This window comes from Phoca vitulina, unplaced genomic scaffold (assembly GCF_004348235.1).
Source record: "Phoca vitulina isolate PV1807 unplaced genomic scaffold, GSC_HSeal_1.0 scaffold14, whole genome shotgun sequence".
Taxonomy (NCBI): Eukaryota; Metazoa; Chordata; class Mammalia; order Carnivora; family Phocidae; genus Phoca; species Phoca vitulina.
In genome coordinates, this window is record NW_022589717.1 from 21441448 (window position 1) to 21462006 (window position 20559).

At 35.9% G+C, this 20559-nt stretch overlaps 1 protein-coding gene across 3 annotated transcripts in view; it reads right to left on the bottom strand.

The window, feature by feature from the left end:
* Positions 1-20559, bottom strand: part of ANAPC10 (anaphase promoting complex subunit 10) — a 253378-nt gene that overhangs the window by 150534 nt on the left and 82285 nt on the right. For 2 of the 3 annotated variants that reach the window (XM_032412918.1, XM_032412919.1), the window contains exon 5: positions 7051-7511. The exons of the other annotated variant lie outside the window; for it this stretch is intronic. In XM_032412918.1, the coding sequence (XP_032268809.1) occupies positions 7281-7511 (231 nt within the window). In that variant the 3' untranslated portion in view covers positions 7051-7280. Of the gene's footprint in view, positions 1-7050; positions 7512-20559 lie in introns of those variants that run through there. 3 annotated transcript variants of the gene reach the window in all.

Below are 20559 nucleotides of genomic sequence, written 5' to 3' on the forward strand. Positions count from 1 at the left end.
GAATTAAAATCAGATAAGTAAAGGCATTCAAGGGAGTGACTTTTGAGCCAATTGTTAGAACAGTGACATTAAAGGCCATTAGATGTTACTATAAAATGGTAAAATGAGAATAAGGGAGTTGTGTGCATAAAACAGACAAGCATATTTGCTGGGCTAGAGCAAATATTCTGAGAATTCATATGAAAAGGTTATAAAAGAGGCAGGGAAGATGTATGGCCTTGAAGGGATGCCAGAGGACTTTGGGTTTACTTACATAGGTAAATTTATATAGGTAATGTGCAATTAGTATAGATTTTACAGAAAGCCATATGATGGAATATTGTTTGGATTATTTTATCTTTGCATAAACTAAAGACCAATGGTCCAATTGGGAGCTTCCTGCAATTGGCCTAGAGAGATGCAAATGGAGTGAAACTAAAAGTGATAATTAATGTGGAGAAAGAATCTGCAGAACTTGGCATTACTGAGTATGGGAAGATGAAGGAGCGGAGTCAAAATCATACCCGATTGCCAGTCTAACAACTGAAAATTTCAAGAAAAAAAAAAAAAGGGTTTTATATTAACAGCCCTAATGACTTAGAAAAAAAATAAAACTTCCAAAGAACAGGTTACCTGCATCTCCTAGTAGTTACTGAATGCTACCTAAAACAACAGCACTTTAAAACAGCAAAATTCCGTTTCTTTGTCTTTGGTAAACACATGAGCTTGTTATAACTTAAGAGCTGGATGGCTTCTTACCATTCTCCTTTTACCTAGGCTATCCCTGGTTCATTTTGTAGCCATATCCATTTAACATATGATTCTTACAAATTTTAACAGTTGAAAAACAGCTGGCTGAACTCTCCGCTTCAGTCTTTTGGATACTTTGCTTCTTGGTAAGTGATCAGTATTTTGATACTGCTGTAGTAATAACAGGAAATGATCTGTTAAAATCTGGATCTCCAGCTATAGATGAATGCCAGAGTAAAGAGGAGAGCTAGTCGCAGAATGAAGTCTATAAAAACAGTTTGGGAAATTATTTCTAAGACCACAGGGAGAGAATCATAATTTACTCTCAACATCAGAAAAGCAAATGCAAAGTGGAAGAATATCTTATGATGATCACTGAACTCTATCAGTGGAAAGCTGATGGCCACAAACAGTAATTACAACAACTGAGATGGTAAATGCTAGAGCTTCACTAATACATGAGGTGAAATACCATTTCCTGAAATAAAAATTCACCCAGAAAAAGGTTTCATAAGCAAGTAGAACACTTTTAGATTGGTCCAATTGTAATTTTGCTTATATGTACAAAATAGTAAGTTGGTTCTATTCACCAGATAGGACAAGAGAAGACAAACGATGGTAATGGGATTAGCCACAGAAGAAAGAGAGGGCACTTTCACCTAGGGAGTCATAGAAGTGGGGAAAGCCAAACGATGTGGGCAAAAGAAGATAATCTTGGTTTAAAAGATGCTCAAGGCAAAAGTTCCACATATAATTACAACTACAAAGTATTATTTTCCCTAATGCTTTAATGTAACACATTTTACAAAATTTATCATTTTTTTTTAAGATTTTATTTATTTATTTGATAGAGAGAGACACAGCGAGAGAGGGAACACAAGCAGGGGGAGTGGGAGAGGGAGAAGCAGGCTTCCCGCTGAGCATGGAGCCCGATACGGGGCTCAATCCCAGGACCCTGGGATCATGACCTGAGCCGAAGGCAGACGCTTAACGACTAAGCCACCCAGGCACCCCCAAAATTTATCATTTTAAAAAGGTAATTGACAAAATAAACCAGTAACCAAGAATTCAATTAATAAAAATAATATATAAGCCAACATTTTATTAAGAATTTTAGAACAATAACAATTTTCTAAAACACTAGAATTTTACACTCATAAAAATTTATACTGTGGTGTATTAATCTAGTGTATTACATTAATTACTAAGTTAGTAGTCATAATGGCTGAAAGAACAGAAGGCATGGTAACTAAAATTACTTTCAAGATTGTGTTTTAATTGTTGGAAACTTTCAAACAAGAGTAAATGTACAAAACATCACTTAATTCTTAACACACAAATCATCTGTTTCAAGTTGTTACTCATAAAAACAATGATAGTCTGGATTCAAGAATAGGCTTGAAAAGTAAATAACTAGATATTACAAATAGTCTTTTAAAAATTCCACTTTCTCCACAAATGTCTTCTTTAGCTTCACCTCGGTCTTCCTGAACAGAAAGTCAACTTTCCCTTCCTCTATACCCTTACCCATCAATTAGAGATCTTACCACTCTAATTTCTGATTTGGCTCATTAGAGATCTATTATTTCCCCTAATAGATTATAAGCAACTGGAAAGCAAGGTCTGCATCATATTTATCTTGGTCTCCTTATTAAATCTAATTTAATACCCAATATCTACTAGTCTTTTTTAGAGTTGCCTGTTTATTAGTGTTCAATGAACCACTGTATTTTATTTTATTTTTTTAATTTTTAAAGTTAATTTTTTAATGTGAGTATAGTTAACACACAGTGTTACATTAGTTTCAGCTGTACATCTTAGTGATTTGGAAATGCTGTATTTTAAAATTCCACAGTTTTATACAGTTTCTTATGATAATATTTCCCCAGCTAATAAGCTGATTTTGAAAGTATCTTACATTTAGATTACATGTGAAATTTAAAAATTTAAATCTTATAACTGCACAGTTTGTCCAATACTCAAAAACAAATACTATGAATGAGTGAATTTGCTGTCACTGTTTCATTAGCTATTAAAATCGCTCTTCAGTCTTAGTTTTTTATTTTCAGATCCTTTCAGTAAGACATAGAACTACTTCAAATCTAGCATCTTTGAATGATTACCATGTGAAACAGGTAGAATAAGCTATTTTTAAATCAGCTTTATTGAGGTTTAATTGACATGCAATAAACTGAACATACTTAAAGTGTATAATTTGATAAATTTTGGAATATGTATATACCTGTGAAACCAGTACCACAATCAGATTAATGAACATTTCTATCATTCCCCCAAATAGTCCATCTCACCTTACTTCTCCCAACTCCCCATCCCACACAACCATGGATCTGCTTTCTGTCATTTGTTTGTATTTTCTAGAATTAAAAAAAAAAAAAAATCAAATAGTATGTACTCTCTTTTGTATGGCTTCTTTCAGCATAATTTTTATGAAAATTTACCCATGTTGCTGCATGTACTAACTGTTCATTCATTTATATTGTTGAGTACAGTATTCTATTATATGGATATATGACTATTTGTTCATATATGCTCCTTTGGTCGATATTTGGGTTGTTTCCAGTTTTCAGGTATTACAAATAAAGCTATGTATATTCTTTGTATAGACATATGCTTTCTTTTCTGTTGGGTAAACATCAAGAAGTGAAATGACTGGATCATATAATAGGTAGATGTTTAACTTGTTAAGAAATCACTGAGCTGTTTTACAAAATGGTTATACATTAATTGCAACTTCACCATCAGTGTGAGGTCCAGTTCCTCCACATCTTTGCCATTGCTTGCAACTATCTTTAATTCTAGCCAGTCTAGCAGCTGTGAAATGGTATCTCACTGTGGTTTTACTTTGCATTTCACTAATGTCAATTGAAGCTGAGCATCTTTTTACAGGTTCATTTGCTAATCCTATATCTTCCTTGGAAAGTGACTCTTCAAATTTTTTGCTTCCTTTATTGAATTGCTTGTGTTCTTACCGTTGAGTTGTAAGAATTCTTTATATATTCTAGGATACAAATCCTTTATCAGGTATATTATTTGCACTTTTAAAAGAGAAATGCAACTACTTTAGATAATTATGCTTTGTCAATATTATAATACATGGTCTATCTGTATTTTATTTTATTTTATTTTATTTATTTTATTTTTTTTAAGATTTTATTTATTTATTTGAGAGAGAGAGAATGAGAGACAGAGAGCATGAGAGGGAGGAGGGTCAGAGGGAGAAGCAGACTCCCTGCCGAGCAGGGAGCCCGATGCGGGACTCAATCCCGGGACTCCAGGATCATGACCTGAGCCGAAGGCAGTCGCTTAACCAACTGAGCCACCCAGGCGCCCGGTCTATCTGTATTTTAAATAATCCTTATAAAAGGGAACCATTATCTCCATAATCCTCCACTACCAATTTTTCCCATGCCTAATAAAGGTGGCCAGCCCACTGGCATGTAAAAACAGAGAGAATAAGAATAGAAATAGCAAACATACTGATTTTCTCAACATTCTTCTTAATCCCTCCTGATTTTAGGAGCCTCTTAGGAAACTATTAGTAGGAGATAACAGAGTGCATCATGTAAATGATAATTAGTCCTCTTCCTTGTTTTTTTTAAGCAAAATTTAAAAAAGCATTTAGCAAGTAGTAACATTATTACTAATAAGACCTTCTGTACTTTTTATTAGATTTCTCTCTTATACTAAGACCTTATGTTTACATGAATGTTTTCCTTATCAGACTAAAGCAAAACATTCAATACAGTACCTAGTGAATATTGCTATTATTTTTGTGATTCTCTCCTTTTTTTGTTGTTGTTGTCTTTTTGTTGTTGTTGTTTTTATGGAGCCCTGAGATCAAGACCTGAGCTGAGATCAAGAGTTAGACGCTTAACCAAATGAGCCACCCAGGTGCCCCTCTCTCCCCTTTTCTTTTAAGTGGAACTCATAGAAAGAACAGCAGAGATTCTACTAAGTGAAAAAATGAAAGCCTTTTTTAGAGTATCCATGTAAATTAGTACTCCTTGCCAGAATAAAGCATACACATAATTATTTTTTAAACTTTACTATTTAATGGATTGAAGACCTAAATGTGAGACCTGAAACCATAAAACGCCTAAAAGAAAACATAGGCAGTAATCTGTGGGACATCGGCCTTAGCAACACATTTATGGATTTTTCTCAAGCAAGGGAAACAAAAGCAAAAATAAAATATTAGGACTACATCAAAATAAAAAGCTTTTACACAGGTAACAAAACCACCAATAAAACAAAAAGGCAATCTACTGAATGACAGAAGATATTTGCACATAATATATCCAATAAGGAGTCAATATCCAAAATATATAAAGAAATTACACAACCAACACCAAAAAACAAACAATCCAATTAAAAAATAGGCAAAGAGGCACCTGAGTGGCTCAGTCGGTTAAGCGTCTGCCTTCGGCTCAGGTCATGATCCCAGGGTCCTGGGATTGAGGCCCACATCAGGCTCCCTGCTCAGCGGGGAGTCTGCTTCTCCCTCTGCCACTTCCCCCCTGCCTGTGCTCTTGCTCTTTCGTGCTCTCTCTCTCGAGTAAATAAAATCTTTAAAAAAAAAAAAAAATAGGCAAAGGACCTGCATAGACATTTTTCTAAAGAAGACATACAGATAACCAACAGATATATGAAAAGATGCTCAATATCACTAATCACCCAGGAAATGCAAATCAAAACCACAATGAGATACCACCTCACACCTGTCAGAATGGCTATTATCAAAAAGACAAGAAATAGCAAGTGTTGACAAGGATGTGGAGAAAAGAGAACCCTTTTGCATTACTGGTGGGAATGTAAACTGATGCAACCACTGTAGAAAACAATATGGAGGATCCTCAAAAAATTAGAAATAGAACTACCGTGGGGCGCCTGGGTGGCTCAGTCGGTTAAGCGTCTGCTTTCCGCTCAGGTTATAATCTCGGGGTCCTGGGATTGGGCTCCACGTCAGGCTCCTTACTCAGTGGGGAGTCTGTTTCTCCCTGTCCCTCCGCCCCTAGCTCCCGTTCATGCTCTCTCTCTCGGTCTCAAATAAATAGATAAAATCTTAAAAAAAAAAAAAAATAGAACTACCATATGATCTAGTAATTCCACTGCTGGGTATTTACCCAAAGAAAACAAAAACACTAATTCAAAAAGATATATGCATCCCTATGTTTTAAAGCAGCATTATTAACAATAGCCAAGATATGGAAGCAACCCAAGTGTCCATCAGCAGATGAATAAAGAAGATGTGCTATATAAATACACAGGATGGAATATTACTCAGCCATAAAAAAGAATGAGATCTTGCCATTCACAATATGGAGCGACCTAGAGGGTATTATGCTAAGTGAAATAAACAAAGAAAGACAAAGACCATCTGATTTCATTTATATGTGTAGTCTACAAAACAAAACAAACAAACTCTTAAATATAGAGAACAAACTGGTGGTTGCCAGAGGGGAGGGGATTAGGGGGATGAGTGAAATAGGTGAAGGGGATTAAGAGATCCAAACTTTCTGTTATAAAATAAGTAAGTCCTGGAGATAAAAAGTACAGCATAGAAAATACAGTCAGTAACATTGCAGTAACTTTGTATGGTGACTACACTCATCCTGGTGAGCACTGAGTGACACATAGAATTGTCAAATCACTACGTTATACACCTGAATACACCAAATAGAACATTGTATGTTAACTATACTTCAATTAAAAAAAAAAAGAATGAAAACTTTACAATTTAAGACTTCAATCTACCCAGCAATGCAAAAACCACCAAGGAATCTTTTCCAAACAAGAACCAATCTGGGGAAGTTCTGTGGCTAAATAATCATCCTCCTAAAAAGTAATAGATACAGGGGGGGAAAAAGCATACAGAATCAAATCTACTCATTTTAAACTATAGAAAGAAAACACATTTAAGCACCTTTAAAATATTTTTATATACAAATAACAATCTCATACATTTAAAAAACTTTATGAGACACATAACTATATTCTCCAAATCAGAATAGTTCTCATAAGATACTGAATGCTAAGCCTATTTTGATACTGTTTTTTAAAAGGCCCAGTTTTAAAAGAATAAGCTTCCCCTAGAAAGAAAAAAAAAAAAAAAGAAGAATTTTGGCCTATTAAAGACAGTATCTATTGATAAAACATAGTATTGTTCCCAAACATGCAATAAAGCATCACTCTAATGCACGTTCACTATATGAAATAATCACTTAGTAAAAAAAATTGTGTTATCTCTTAAAATTTTCAGTTCAATTGTTTTTCTTTTGTTATAATGAAAAATTCAATGATTGGCTTCAAATCTTTTTTTAATAATGTAAAATATGTGAGCTTCATTATATGTTAAAGAAAATAAAAATTATATGACCCAAAATCTATTTATTAAAGTTACAATAAAATACTCTTCAATGCATACAAAATTGCAAAGTAACTGATGTTTTTTTCAATAAAGATTCCAGATATAATATTTACTGACAAGATAAAACAAAGATATGTTTAATGATTTTTGTCCTGTGTTAAGGTCACCTTATTGAACGATACATCATGAAATCAATAGTTGTACATCTAGGAAATTTACCAATGGAGCTCTCTTCTACTGGTGTGTATATTTTAATTTGTCTCATGTGGGTGTCTCTTCCATTTTGATGATTGGCTAGAACAGCAATCTGTATCATGAATGTGCGAGTTGGCTTCTTATGATTATCAGTTAAGGGTACGTGAATCCAGCCACTTGGTTCCACCAATTCAAGTTGCTGCCAAGAAAACAAAAGTCAGATTATGTTTTCACCCAATGAATATAATTTATTATAATGAATACATTCTAACGTTGACTTAAAATTAACTTTTGCTCACTGAGAGAATGACAATATGGTAACAACCATTACCAGTTATTTGGCACTTTTGCATCATGGTCCATTTTTACACTTGCTAATAAGCACTCTACATGTACCATGTTAGTAGACAAAATAAAAATAGATGTATGCAGTCTTAGTGTTTATAGAAACTTGTATAACTTACAAGTTTAGAATCAGACATGTATACATGTATACAGCCAATGGAAGACCATGTTGATATAAGTAGGAAAAGAATCTAACATTATGCTTCAGGTATACTTTATTTCAAGGACCATACCTAATATACTTAAACACATTTAAAAATAAATCAGATTCTATATAAACTACAAGAATATTAACAAAATCAATCATTAAACAAAATCAAACAAAGCTTTTTTTCTTGAACAACAGTAAGTGATTTATCTAGTCTGGATGATATTCTAAACCTAAAATCTAGATTTTTAATAAGAAATGCCAGATAAAAATTTTTTAATTCTTAATTTTATTTTAATCAAGAGTCCAAACTATCCTTCCTTAACAAGGGAAAGAAAATCATAAGTCAACCTCTTTGACCTCAGCCGCAGCAACTTCTTCCTAGACACATCGCCAAAGGCAAGGGAAGCAAGGGCAAAAATGAACTATTGGGACTTCAAGATAAAAAGTTTTTGCACAGCAAAGGAAACAGTCAACAAAACCAAAAGACAATGACAGAATGGGAGAAGATATTTGCAAATGACATATCAGATAAAGAGCTAGTATCCAAAATCTATAAAGAACTTATCAAACTCAACACCCAAAGAACAAATAATCCAATCAAGAAGTGGGCAGAAGACATGAACAGACATTTCTGCAAAGAAGACATCCAAATGGCCAACAAACACATGAAAAAGTGTTCAACATCACTCGGCATCAGGGAAATCCAAATCAAAACCTCAATGAGATACCACCTCACACCAGTCAGAATGGCTAAAATTAACAAGTCAGGAAACGACAGATGTTGGTGAGGATGTGGAGAAAGGGGAACCCTCCTACACTGTTGGTGGGAATGCAAGCTGGTGCAGCCACTCTGGAAAACAGTATGGAGGTTCCTCAAAAAGTTGAAAATAGAGCTACCCTATGACCCAGCAATTGCACTACTGGGTATTTACCCCAAAGATACAAATGTAGTGATCCAAAGGGGTACGTGCACCCCAGTGTTTATAGCAGCAATGTCCACAACAACCAAACTATGGAAAGAGCCTAGATGTCCATCAACAGATGAATGGATAAAGAAGACGTGGTATATATATGCACAATGGAATATTATGCAGCCATCAAAAAACCCGAAATCTTGCCATTTGCAACGATGTGGATGGAACCAGAGGGTATTATGCTAAGTGAAATAAGTCAATCAGAGAAAGACAAATATCATATGATCTCACTGATATGAGGAATTTGAGAAATAAGACAGAGGATCATAGGGGAAGGGAGGAAAAAATGAAACCAGAGAGGGAGACAAGCCATAAGAGACGCTTAATCTCAGGAAACAAACTGAGGGTTCACAGAGTGGTGAGGGGTGGGACGGATGGGGTGGCTGGGTGATGGACATTGCGGGGGGTATGTGCTATGGTGAGCACTGTGAATTGTGTAAGACTGATGAATCAGAGACCTGTACCTCTGAAACAAATAATACATTATATGTTAAAAAAAAAAAAAAAAAAAGATGGTAGGAAGGGAAAAATGAAGCGGGGGGAAATCAGAGGGGGAGATGAACCATGAGAGACTACGGGCTCTGAGAAACAAACTGAGGGTTTTAGAGAGGAGGGGAGGTAGAGAGATGGGTTAACCCGGTAATGGGTATTAAGGAGGGCACGTATTGCATGGACCACTGGGTGTTATACACAAACAGTGAATCATGGAACACTACACCAAAAACTAATGATGTAATGTATGGTGAGTAACATAATAAAATAAAATTAAAAAAAAAAATCATAAGTCAAAAGGTAAACCTAAGTTTCTAAAAGTTTTTCTAAAGTTACAAAGTAGTTTTTAAAAGATAATTATTGTTTTCTAAATTATCTTAATTATTGAACACATATAAACTATATACATCACCAAAAATATAGGTTTATCTTATCAGCACAGCCAAATAGCAGTGTCAAAGAATCTAAATCTGGATTCCATGAGTTAGTTATTCTAGCAAAACAATTAAGTGAATCTTCTTCCACTGTATCTTCTTTTCCTTCCCTCTCTCCCTTTCTTCCTTTTTCTTCTTTTTCTTTCTTTCATTCTTTTTCATTTTTCTCTTCTCCCTTTTCCTTCCTCCCTCCCTTCTTCCCTCCTTCTTTCTTCATTCTTTCATTCATTTTTTTATAGGAAAAGGGTGGGTAGACGAAAGTAGAGATGTGGACAAGATAAAAAGAGAAGGAATCCTGAAAAAGGGTAATTATTTTTAAGACTGAATGATTTCTTCTTTTAACTACAGAATGTAAGCTTAATGAAGAAATCATTACTCCTTGTGATATTTTTAGTCAGTGTTTTTTTGTTTTTTTTTTTTAAATAAACTTCTATTAGCACTAACTTAAAATGAAAGAATTAGAGACCAGATATATCTGGTTTCCATCACTAACCTTTTATTTAACCAGGTAACAAATAGTTATTGAGTACTTGAAATGTTCAAGGTATTCTTCTAAGTATATTTAAGCATACAAAACATGAATAAGGCCTTCTTCCTAACCTTAAAACAAGCTCAGGCAAACAACCTTCATTTGTTTCATTCAGTTTCCTCAAGTATAAAATAAAGGGATTGGACAAGTTATCATCCAGTGTCCCTTCCAGCTCTGACATTTAATGATTCTAAATAAAAGAAAGATATGGTAAGCAGAATAATGGAATCCCAAAAATGTTCATGTCCTTCCCCAAAACCTGCGGTTATTTTAACTTATATGGCAAACAGGGCTTTGCAGATGTGATTAAGTTAAAGATCCTGAGATGAGAAGATTACCCTGGATTTCCTAGGTGGACATAATGTAATCACAAGGCCCCTTATAAGAGGAAAGCAGGAGAGACAGAGGGATGTGATGGTGGAAGCAAAGGTTGGAGTGATGTGACCATAAGCCAAGGAAAGTAGGCAGCCTCTAGAAGTTGGACAAGGCAAGGAAGGAATGGTTTCCCCCTAGAAATCCCCAGGAAAGAAGGCAGCTTGCTGAAACCTTGATTTTAATTCATAAGACCCATTTTTGGACTTACGTCCTCTAGAACTGTAAGATAACAAATTTGTGTTGTTTTAAGCTACTGCCTGTGTGGTAATTTGTTATAGCAGGTAAAGGAAACTAATACAATAGATATTTGTAGTTCAGAGAACTACAGGAGTTCAGAGAAGAAGAAAGATCTTCTGGGCGAAAGATGAATCTATTCTCAAGTTAAATGTACTATAATGAATCTCAACAATGAACAAAAAGTAAAACTAAGATTCTAAACTCAACTCCTTACTAATAGAATGCTTTTGACAAATGTAACCATTATTTCTGATAGACTCAATGTTATTTTCTTAGCATATCTTAAATGCTTTAGTGTACTGAAAGTTATATTAAGATTTTGTAGCAGGAGGGAGCTGTTTGGCTGATGTTGGTGTTCCTGAAGGAAGAGCCCTGTGGGGCTGACATACAGAACTCTTGAGGAGTGGGAGCCAAGTGGCTTGTGGTGCTGACATTTCTGACATAGTGTTCACTAGGCTGGTACTGTGAGTGTTAGAAAAACTGCAAACTGGACTCAGGTATAGCTATGGGAAGGAACTGCTACTGTGAAGAAACCCTGCTAGGATGATGAAAAGCAAACAGGACACAAACACAAGTAAGTAAGTCTCTTTTTTCTCTTCCTGCCATGCAATCTCCCTCTAGCCCACCTTTTTACCAGAGCTTAACAGATATGCAAGGGCTCCAAACATATCAAATCTTTACTGAGCAATTGTTATGTGCCAAACAATGTTCTAGGGACTGAAAACAAATAAACAAAAAATACAGTAGCAAATAAGACAGATCATGCCTGAAAAGAATTACTCACAGAGGTACAAAGAGATAAGATTTAAACATGATAGTAAGACTTTGAGAAAGAAGTTATAATAAAAATACTAGTAGTGAGGAAGAAACAACAACAAAAATAATCAAAAAGAATAAATCAACATGCTTATAAAATAAAAAGTAAATGTCAATAATAATTCCTCAAAAAGAATGCTAATGATAATAGCAGCAAGCTCTTACCTAGCACTATTATGTGCCAGGTAATGCTCTAAGTGCATTAAGTATATTAATTATTTAATCCTAGCAATGAGGCAGGTAATATTACTATCCTGATGTCACAAATGAGACAACCGAGACAGAAAGGTTAAGTACTTTCAGTGAAGTCACACAGCTGGTACGTGGCAGAGCTGAGATTCAAACAGGCAGTGTGATTCCAGGGACTATGCTTTCAAAAACATAATGTGTTTTACATTATATAAAGATAATAATTTAGTAGTAATAATTTTATCTGAACTCCTATCTTATACAAATAAAACATGAATTAATGAAATAAGGGTAGGAGAGAATTCCCCACTAATCTCCTCATCATAATACAATTTCCTTTATATCCTACACATAAATAAACATAGACACATAGGATATAAAGGGAATTATAAAAGGAACAACAAGAGAATTAAAAATAGAATTTCAATTTTGAAATCTTCAGAGGAAAAAGGTAAATAGTATTATATATACTAAAAAAAAGTTTTTAAAAAGGACATGGCAGGATGTTATATAGAAAGTCTAAAGTAAGTTCATAAAAGATATATGTATGCATCAAACACCACCTTTAAAAAACTCAGGTTCTTGGGGCACCTGGCAGGCTCAGTCGGTGGAGCATGCGACTCTTGATCTCAGGAATGTGAGTTCGAGCTGCATGTTTGGTATGGAGACTACTTAACAATAACATTAAAAACAACAACAACAACAACAAAAAAAACAGGTTCTCTTGAGGATATTATGCCAGTGAAATGTGCCAGTCACAAAAGAATAAATACTACATGATTCCACTTGCATAAGGTACCCAGCTAGTGTAGTCAAATTCAGAGACAAAGTAGAATGATGGTTGCCAGGGGCTGCAGGGAGAGGGAAATGGGGAGTTAGTGTTTAATGGATATGGAGTTTCAGTTTGGGAAGATAAAAAAAAAGTTGTGGAGGTGGATGGTGGTGATGGTTGCACAACAATGCACTTAATGCTACAGAACTGTACTTATGAATGATTAAAATGGTAAATTTTACGTTATGTATATTTTAACCACACAAAAACTCCAGTTCTCTGTTTAACTAAAAAAACCCCCAAATCGTGGTGATATTGAAAGCCTAAAACACTGCTGACAGAAGTGTAAAATGGTGCCACCACTTTGGAAAATCATCTCACAGTTCCTCAAGTGATTAAACATAGTTACCATATGACCCAGCAATTCTACCCTCAGATGTATATCCCAAAGAAATAAAAAACATATGTTCACCTAAAAACATGTACACAAATATTTATAACAGCATGATTCATAATAGTCAAAAGATGCAAACAACCTAAATGTCCTGCAGTTGATGAATGGATAAACAAAACAGGGTATACCCATACAATGGAATATAATTTGGCAATAAAAAGAAATGAAGCACTGATATATGCGTAACACAGATGAACCTTGAAAATAAGTGAAATAAGCTAGTCACAAAGGACTGCATTCTATACGATTCCATTTATATCTCAATAATTAAATAGATACAAGTTAAATATATATATAAAACATCTTACACTGTTGGTGGGAATGCAAGCTGGTACAGCCACTCTGGAAAACAGTATGGAGGTTCCACAAGAAGTTAAAAATAGAGCTACACTACAACCCAGCAATCGCACTACTGGGTATTTATCCCAAAGATACAGATGTAGTGAAAAGAAGGGGCACCTGCACCCCAGTGTTCATAGCAGCAATGTCCACAATAGCCAAACTGTGGAAGGAGCCGAGTTGTCCTTCAACAGATGAATGGATAAAGATGTGGTTCATATATACAATGGAGTATTTCTCAGCCATCAGAAAGGATGAATACCTACCATTTACATTGACGTGGATGGAACTGGAGCATATTATGTTAAGTGAAATAAGTCAATCAGAGAAAGACAATTATCATAGGGTTTCACTCATATGTGGAATATAAGAAATAGCGCAGAGGATCACTGTGGAAGGGAGGGAAAACTGAATGGGAAGAAATCAGAGATGGAGACAAACCATTAGAAACTCTTGACTCTGGGAAACAAACTGAGGGTTGCGGAAGGGGAGGTGGGTGGAGGTATGGGGTAACTGGGCAATGGGCATTAAGGAGGGCATGTGAGGTGATGAGCACTGGGTGTTAGATACAACTGATGAATCGTTGAACACTACATCTGAAACTAATGATGTACTATATGTTGGCTAGTTGAATTTAAATTAAAAAAAACATCTATCATATTGGTAAAGATTAAAATAATTAAGAACACCAATTATTGGTGAGAGTAAGGGAAATGTACTCTCATGGACTTATATGGAAATTAAATAGGTATAACCTTCCAGAAGAGAAATTTGGTAACACCTATCAAAATTTTAAATATAACTATCCTTTAACAGAGTAACTTCACTTCTGGAACTACAGGGAAATACTTAACGGCACAAGGATATGTAATAATATTCGTAATTGCAAATAGGTTAAATGGCTACCAATAGAAGGGTGGTTGTGGTAGCCAGCCCCCAAGATGACCCCAGTGATTTATGCTCTTAACTAGTTTCTTCCTACAATGGGTTAGGGTTGGCTTTTGCAACCAAGAGTATATCATAAGTGACAATGAGACTTTGCAGATAGGTCATAAAAGGCATTGCAGCTTCTGCCTTGGTCTGTTGTGCCATTCCTTCTGGGAGAAACCAGCTACCATGACATGAAGACACTCAAGAAGACCCCAGGAGAGGTCCCTAAGGAGACAAACCTAGACCCAACCTGCCAGCCACATGAGTGAACCACCTTAGAAGTGGAATGATTCTCCAGTCTCAGTCAGCCTAGCTGACACAGGACTATAACTGCATGAGAGACTATAAGAGAGAAATGGCCAGCCAAGCTCTTTCCAAATTCCTGAATGGAAATCATGAGAGATAATAAATGATTACTGTTGTTTAATACCAGTAAGTTTTAGGTTATTTGTTATACAGCAATAGTAAAACACGGAGTAGTTAGATAATGGTCCATATCCTGGAATATCTTACAGCAAGCAAAAATGCTGAATCTCTCTCTATATATTTGCAGTTATTTGCAGCTATCTCTGGTTAATTTTAAAAAGCAAAATACTGAATAACTTTTGTATGATCTTATATACGTTTTTTTTGTTTTGTTTTGTTTTGTTTTTTTTTTAAGATTTTATTTATTTATTCATGAGAGACAGAGGCAGAGGGAGAAGCAGGCTCCCCGCGGAGCAGGGAGCCCGATGTGGGACTCGATCCCAGGACCCTGGGATCATGACCTGAGCCGAAGGCAGACGCTTAACCGACTGAGCCACCCAGGCGTCCCAATCTTATATACGTTTTTATAGATTATTTTTGTGTGGATAGAGAAAAGTCTAAGGATATTCATCAAAATACAAATAGACAATATCTATAATGATGAGAATATGGGTCATTTTCCTTTTATTCTAACTTTATGTATTACCTATGTTTTTCTTAATAAACAAGTATTTATCTTATTTAAAAAGCTATTTTTAATTTGATGGTGGCTGGGGGAGGAAAAATTTTCAGAACGTTTCAGTACCTGAGTTTAGTATCTCATTGAGAGTACTCCTTTCCTCCACTAATAGATTCATCCTTCTTGGTGATTTCTACATCCATAGAGACAATCCATTTAACAATCTGGATTCTCCTCTCCTCAATTTCTTCACTTCCAACGATTTTGACTTCTGCCTTAGTTATACCTCCATAGTCATATTCTGTACTTGATCATGAGCAATGGCTGCAATATAGCTGAAATGTTGACTTAAAATATTCCCAGCTCCACGCTCCTAAGTTACTGGCTTTCTCTAGTGATCCCCACAGCAATAGTATTACCCCCAGCAAAATAGCTACACCATTGATTCCATCTACTTTCTTACTGTTCATTAATCCATTCACTCTTAGTTCCCACTTTATCTCAATAACATCCAATAGTTCATCATGATAATCAATCTTTTTACACACTTAAATGTCCCTCTCTCACTGTTTCTTTTCTTTTTTTTTAAGGAAAAGAACAATCCTGGTTAAATCCAACTCTCTGCTTATTCTATACCTATTGAAGAAAAATAATCAACCATGCTAACTGGTTCTCACTTCAAATTCAAGACGACGAGTGTCCATTCAAGTGTATATTTAGCACAATGCAAAATTCCTACTATATCCCTTTAGAAAATTTGCTTTCACTGTCTCTGGGACAGCTATTTCCAGGCTTCTCCTCAAATCCTAACACTTCCTCTAATTTCTCTCTGAGGTAATATCTTATTTCATTAAGAAAACAGAGACAATCAGAAAAAAAAAATACCATCTTCCCATCAGCTGTTATACAGTAAAATAACTGCTCCTGACCTTTCTGAGGCCAGCTCTTCCATTTGCCAACAGATCCCTTTGCAAAGACTTTCCCAACCAAAGACTCTGCTCCCTAATAAACATTCTCTCTCCAAATCATTTTCTCTTCTCCACTGGATCACTATCATCAGCATTTGAACATGCCACAATACTTGTCATTTTAAAAATTAAAAATAAGTCAGAATGGCTAAAATTAACAAGTCAGGAAACGACAGATGTTGGTGAGGATGTGGAGAAAGGGGAACCCTCCTACACTGTTGGTGGGAATGCAAGCTGGTGCAGCCACTCTGGAGAACAGTATGGAGGTTCCTCAAAAAGTTGAAAATAGAGCTACCCTACAACCCAGCAATTGCACTACTGGGTACTTACCCCAAAGATACAAATGTAGTGATCCGAAGGGGTACATGCACCCCGATGTTTATAGCAGCAATGTCCACAAAAGCCAAACTACGGAAAGAGCCAAGATGTCCATCAACAGATGAATGGATAAAGAAGATGTGGTATATATATACAATGGAATATTATGCAGCCATCAAAAGGAATGAGATCTTGCCATTTGCAATGACGTGGATGGAACTGGAGGGTCTTAGGCTGAGCGAAATAAGTCAATCAGAGAAAGACATGTATCATATGATCAAACTGATATGAGGAATTCTTAATCTCAGGAAACAAACTGAGGGTTGCTGGAGTGGTGGGGGGTGGGAGGGATGGGGTGGCTGGGTGATAGACATTGGGGAAAGTATGTGCTATGGTGAGTGCTGTGAATTGTGTAAGACTGTTGAATCACAGACCTGTACCTCTGCAACAAATATATGTTAAAAAAAAAAAAAAAGAAGAAGAAGAAGAAGATAGTAGGGAGGGAAAAATGAAGGGGGGGGAATCGGAGGGGGAGACAAACCATGAGAGACTATGGACTCTGAGAAACAAACTGAGGGTTCTAGAGGGGAGGGGGGTGGGGCATGGGTCAGCCTGGTGATGGGTATTAAAGAGGGCACGTACTGCATGGAGCACTGGGTGTTATACGCAAACAATGAATCATGGAACACTACATCAAAAACTAATGATGTAATGTATGGTGATTAACATAACATAATAAAATAAAATAAAATAAAAATTAAAAATAAAACCCTTTCTTAACTCTATGTCCTCCTCCACTTACCCCCCAATTCTCTGTTCACCCTTTTACCACAAAACTCCTTAAAAAAGTTTATTTTTTTACCTGCTAGTTATTTTTATCTCACTCCAACCTGAATTTTGTCCCCACCACTGAAACCAATCTTTGACCAATCTGGTCAAAGTCACCAGGGACCCCAACTTGCCAAATCAATTCCCCCTCAGAACAGTTCTTTGATACAGTTTATTACTGAATTCTGGGTTTTATCTAATGATTTTACCTTATGATCCTGACCAGAATATCTATTTATATTTAACGTTTTAAGGCTTTTAAAGCTTTAAGTTATATTGTAGTTTAAACACAGTTTTGTACACAAAATACATAACATGGTTTACTAAAGATAGTTAAGAGAATGTTCTAAATTACAGAGAAAATAAGTGGTAACTTGGTAAAGATAGATAAATTTAAAAATTAATAAAGTCAAGACTTATTAATGCTAAGTTAAATACTTGGAAGTTAAGTGCTTAAAAATACATCTACCTGAGTGAACTTGGAAGGAGAGCCTTCCTAAGTCAAGCCTGTGATAAGACCACAGCCCTGGCATGTCTTGACTACAGCCCTTGTAAGATCCCAGGCAGAGGATGCAGCTAGGATATGCCTAGACTCCTGACTCAGAGAAACTGTGAGATAAAAGATATGTGTGTTTTAACCCACTAGATTTGTGGTAAAATGTTACACAGAAACAGAAAACTAATACATAGGGCATCAGATGAATAATGAATATTGAAAAATTTATGTAAGACTAGTGAAAATTCCACGTTAGAAAATGTCTAGGGTTTTACAAGTGTTTATAACTAACGCAAATAGATGTAACAAACTGAGACAATTCCTAATGTTAATTTGAAATAAATATTTCTTCAATATTTCATTTTGGGGCACCTGGGTGGCTCAGTTAGTTAAGCATCCGACTCTTGGTTTCAGCAAAGGGTCCTGGGATTGAGCCCCATGTCAGGCTCTGTGCTCATGTAGGGTCTGCTTGTCCTTCTTCCTCCCATTCTGCTGTTCCCCCTGCTTGAACACGCTCTCTCAAATAAATATTTTTTTAAAGATTTTATTTATTTATGTGACAGAGAGAGAGTGAGAGAACACAAGCAGGGGGAGTGGCAGGGGGAAAGGGAGAAGCAGACTCCAGGCCGAGCAGGGAACCCAATGCAGGGCTCGATCCCAGGACCCTGGGACCATGACCTGAGCCAAAGGCAGATGCTTCGCCGACTGAGCCACCCAGGTGCCCCACAAATACACAAATAAAATATTTTTAAAAACCACATTTCATTTCATTATTTGACCGTGATCTTGTTTAGTTAATTTAGTTTCTTCTTCAATATGTTTTAGAGGCAACCTACATAGTAGGTATTCCACCTACTATTCCATAGTAGGTATTACAGGAAGAGCCATGTAATGGACCACAGCATCAGCACTACTGCCAGCCCAAAGCCTACTAAGTTACTTCTGAACAGGAGCCACCATCTTTCCTTAATATTCCTTCCTTGATATCAGTATGTATGTAAATACAATCCATTAGAGTTTCTCTATGAAGGTATCTCTCAGCCTGGCTCTGGGATCTTCTGCTTCTGATCACCAGCCTACGTAATGACCTCTACTCTGGCTATGATTTATTTAAGAGCAGATGTACCCCTCCAAGGATACACTGCTTAATTCCACCATAAACAAAGCTTACATTAAAAAAAAAAAAAAGTCATTCATCAATAAAAATCATGTGAAATATTAAATACAAAGTTGTTTATATGTCCTTTGCGACTGCTAATCACATATCCCTGGAAAATTAATGAAATAAGGAATAACTACTTGATAGTTGTTTCAAGAAAGTTGTCCTCTATTCTCTACTCTTATCTTTTCCTCCTTCGTTAACCATAGCTGTGACTTGGTAAAATTCTATAGAATCTCAACGAGAACTGTCAACACACAAAGCAGCAGATTCTGGAATTTTAACCATCCTTTCACTTACGAAGGAATAGACCCAGTTAACAGAAATGATGACCTACTTGTAGAGAAAAAAAAGTCTAATATGATCCAAAAGAAACTTCAGAAGTTCCAAATGTGCTAAAAGTAAGAATACCACAAAAACAGCTTAATAAGAAAGAAAGAATCTGACTCTCGAAAGGCTCAGTATGGAAAGCAAGCTCTTTTGCCCTAGTGAAGAAGGCAACTACGTAAGAAGGTGACTTTGAGGTCAAAACCAGTCACCTTGCTACAGACTGTCAAGACATTCATTTTGGATAGTAAGTCAGAAAAAGTTTCTACACAGACAAATTTACTCCAGAATGAGTTCCTAGAGAGTTAAGATTAAATAGCTTAATTGGTCTTAAAGTGCCCTGTTTAAAAAAAAAAAAAAGAGAGAGGCTTAACGAAAATAAAAGAACTAGTAGAGTGTTCTACTAATCTACATGGAAAATTCTGAATAAATTTGAAAGTAATGTCATTTAAAAATAATAATTTCATCAAAAGCCCAAAATGGTAAAGAAATGCTAAGAAGAAACTGCAGAAAATTTTTGGACAACAACAAAACTTGAGAAGCCGAGTTAACCAGACTTAACTGTTTGAACTGGTAAGAACTTTGAAACTTCTTATCCTTTCTATATAATTTGATGCAACCTCTCTGTTGAAATGTTCTCATGGCCTCTGTGATTTCACCTTCTTCAGATATTCCTACTACCTTTCTCTCTCTCTTTTTTTTTTTTTCCTGGAGATTCCTTGTCTGTTCCTTAACTGTTGTATTTCTCATAGTTCTGTCCTAAAGCTAGTCTCACAACAGACTTTAATCTACACAATTGTCCTCTATAATCATATCCAGACCCATGACTTCAGATACCTCAAGTGGCTATATGCTGAAGACTCAAAATTTTATATTTCCTTTTTAAGAGGCAACTTCTGAAGGGATTAGCAAAGGACCTACGGAAGGCAAGGCAAGACAGAAAGATTCCACCATAGAAGCCACATGAGAAAGGTCTGGACTTTAAAAGTGTCTCTTTTAAATAGAAGAGAATGGTAGTTTGTAGCAGATAGGTAAAATACAATCATTATTTTAGAGTTATCAGAGAGCTGCTGAAGCAAAGAGGACTAGAGGAGGCCAGGATCCTGGGGAGGAAAGAACCTCTCTGAGGTTCCTGGTCTTTCTGCACCCATGTCAACCATGGGCGGCGGGGGGGGGGGGGGGGGGGGGG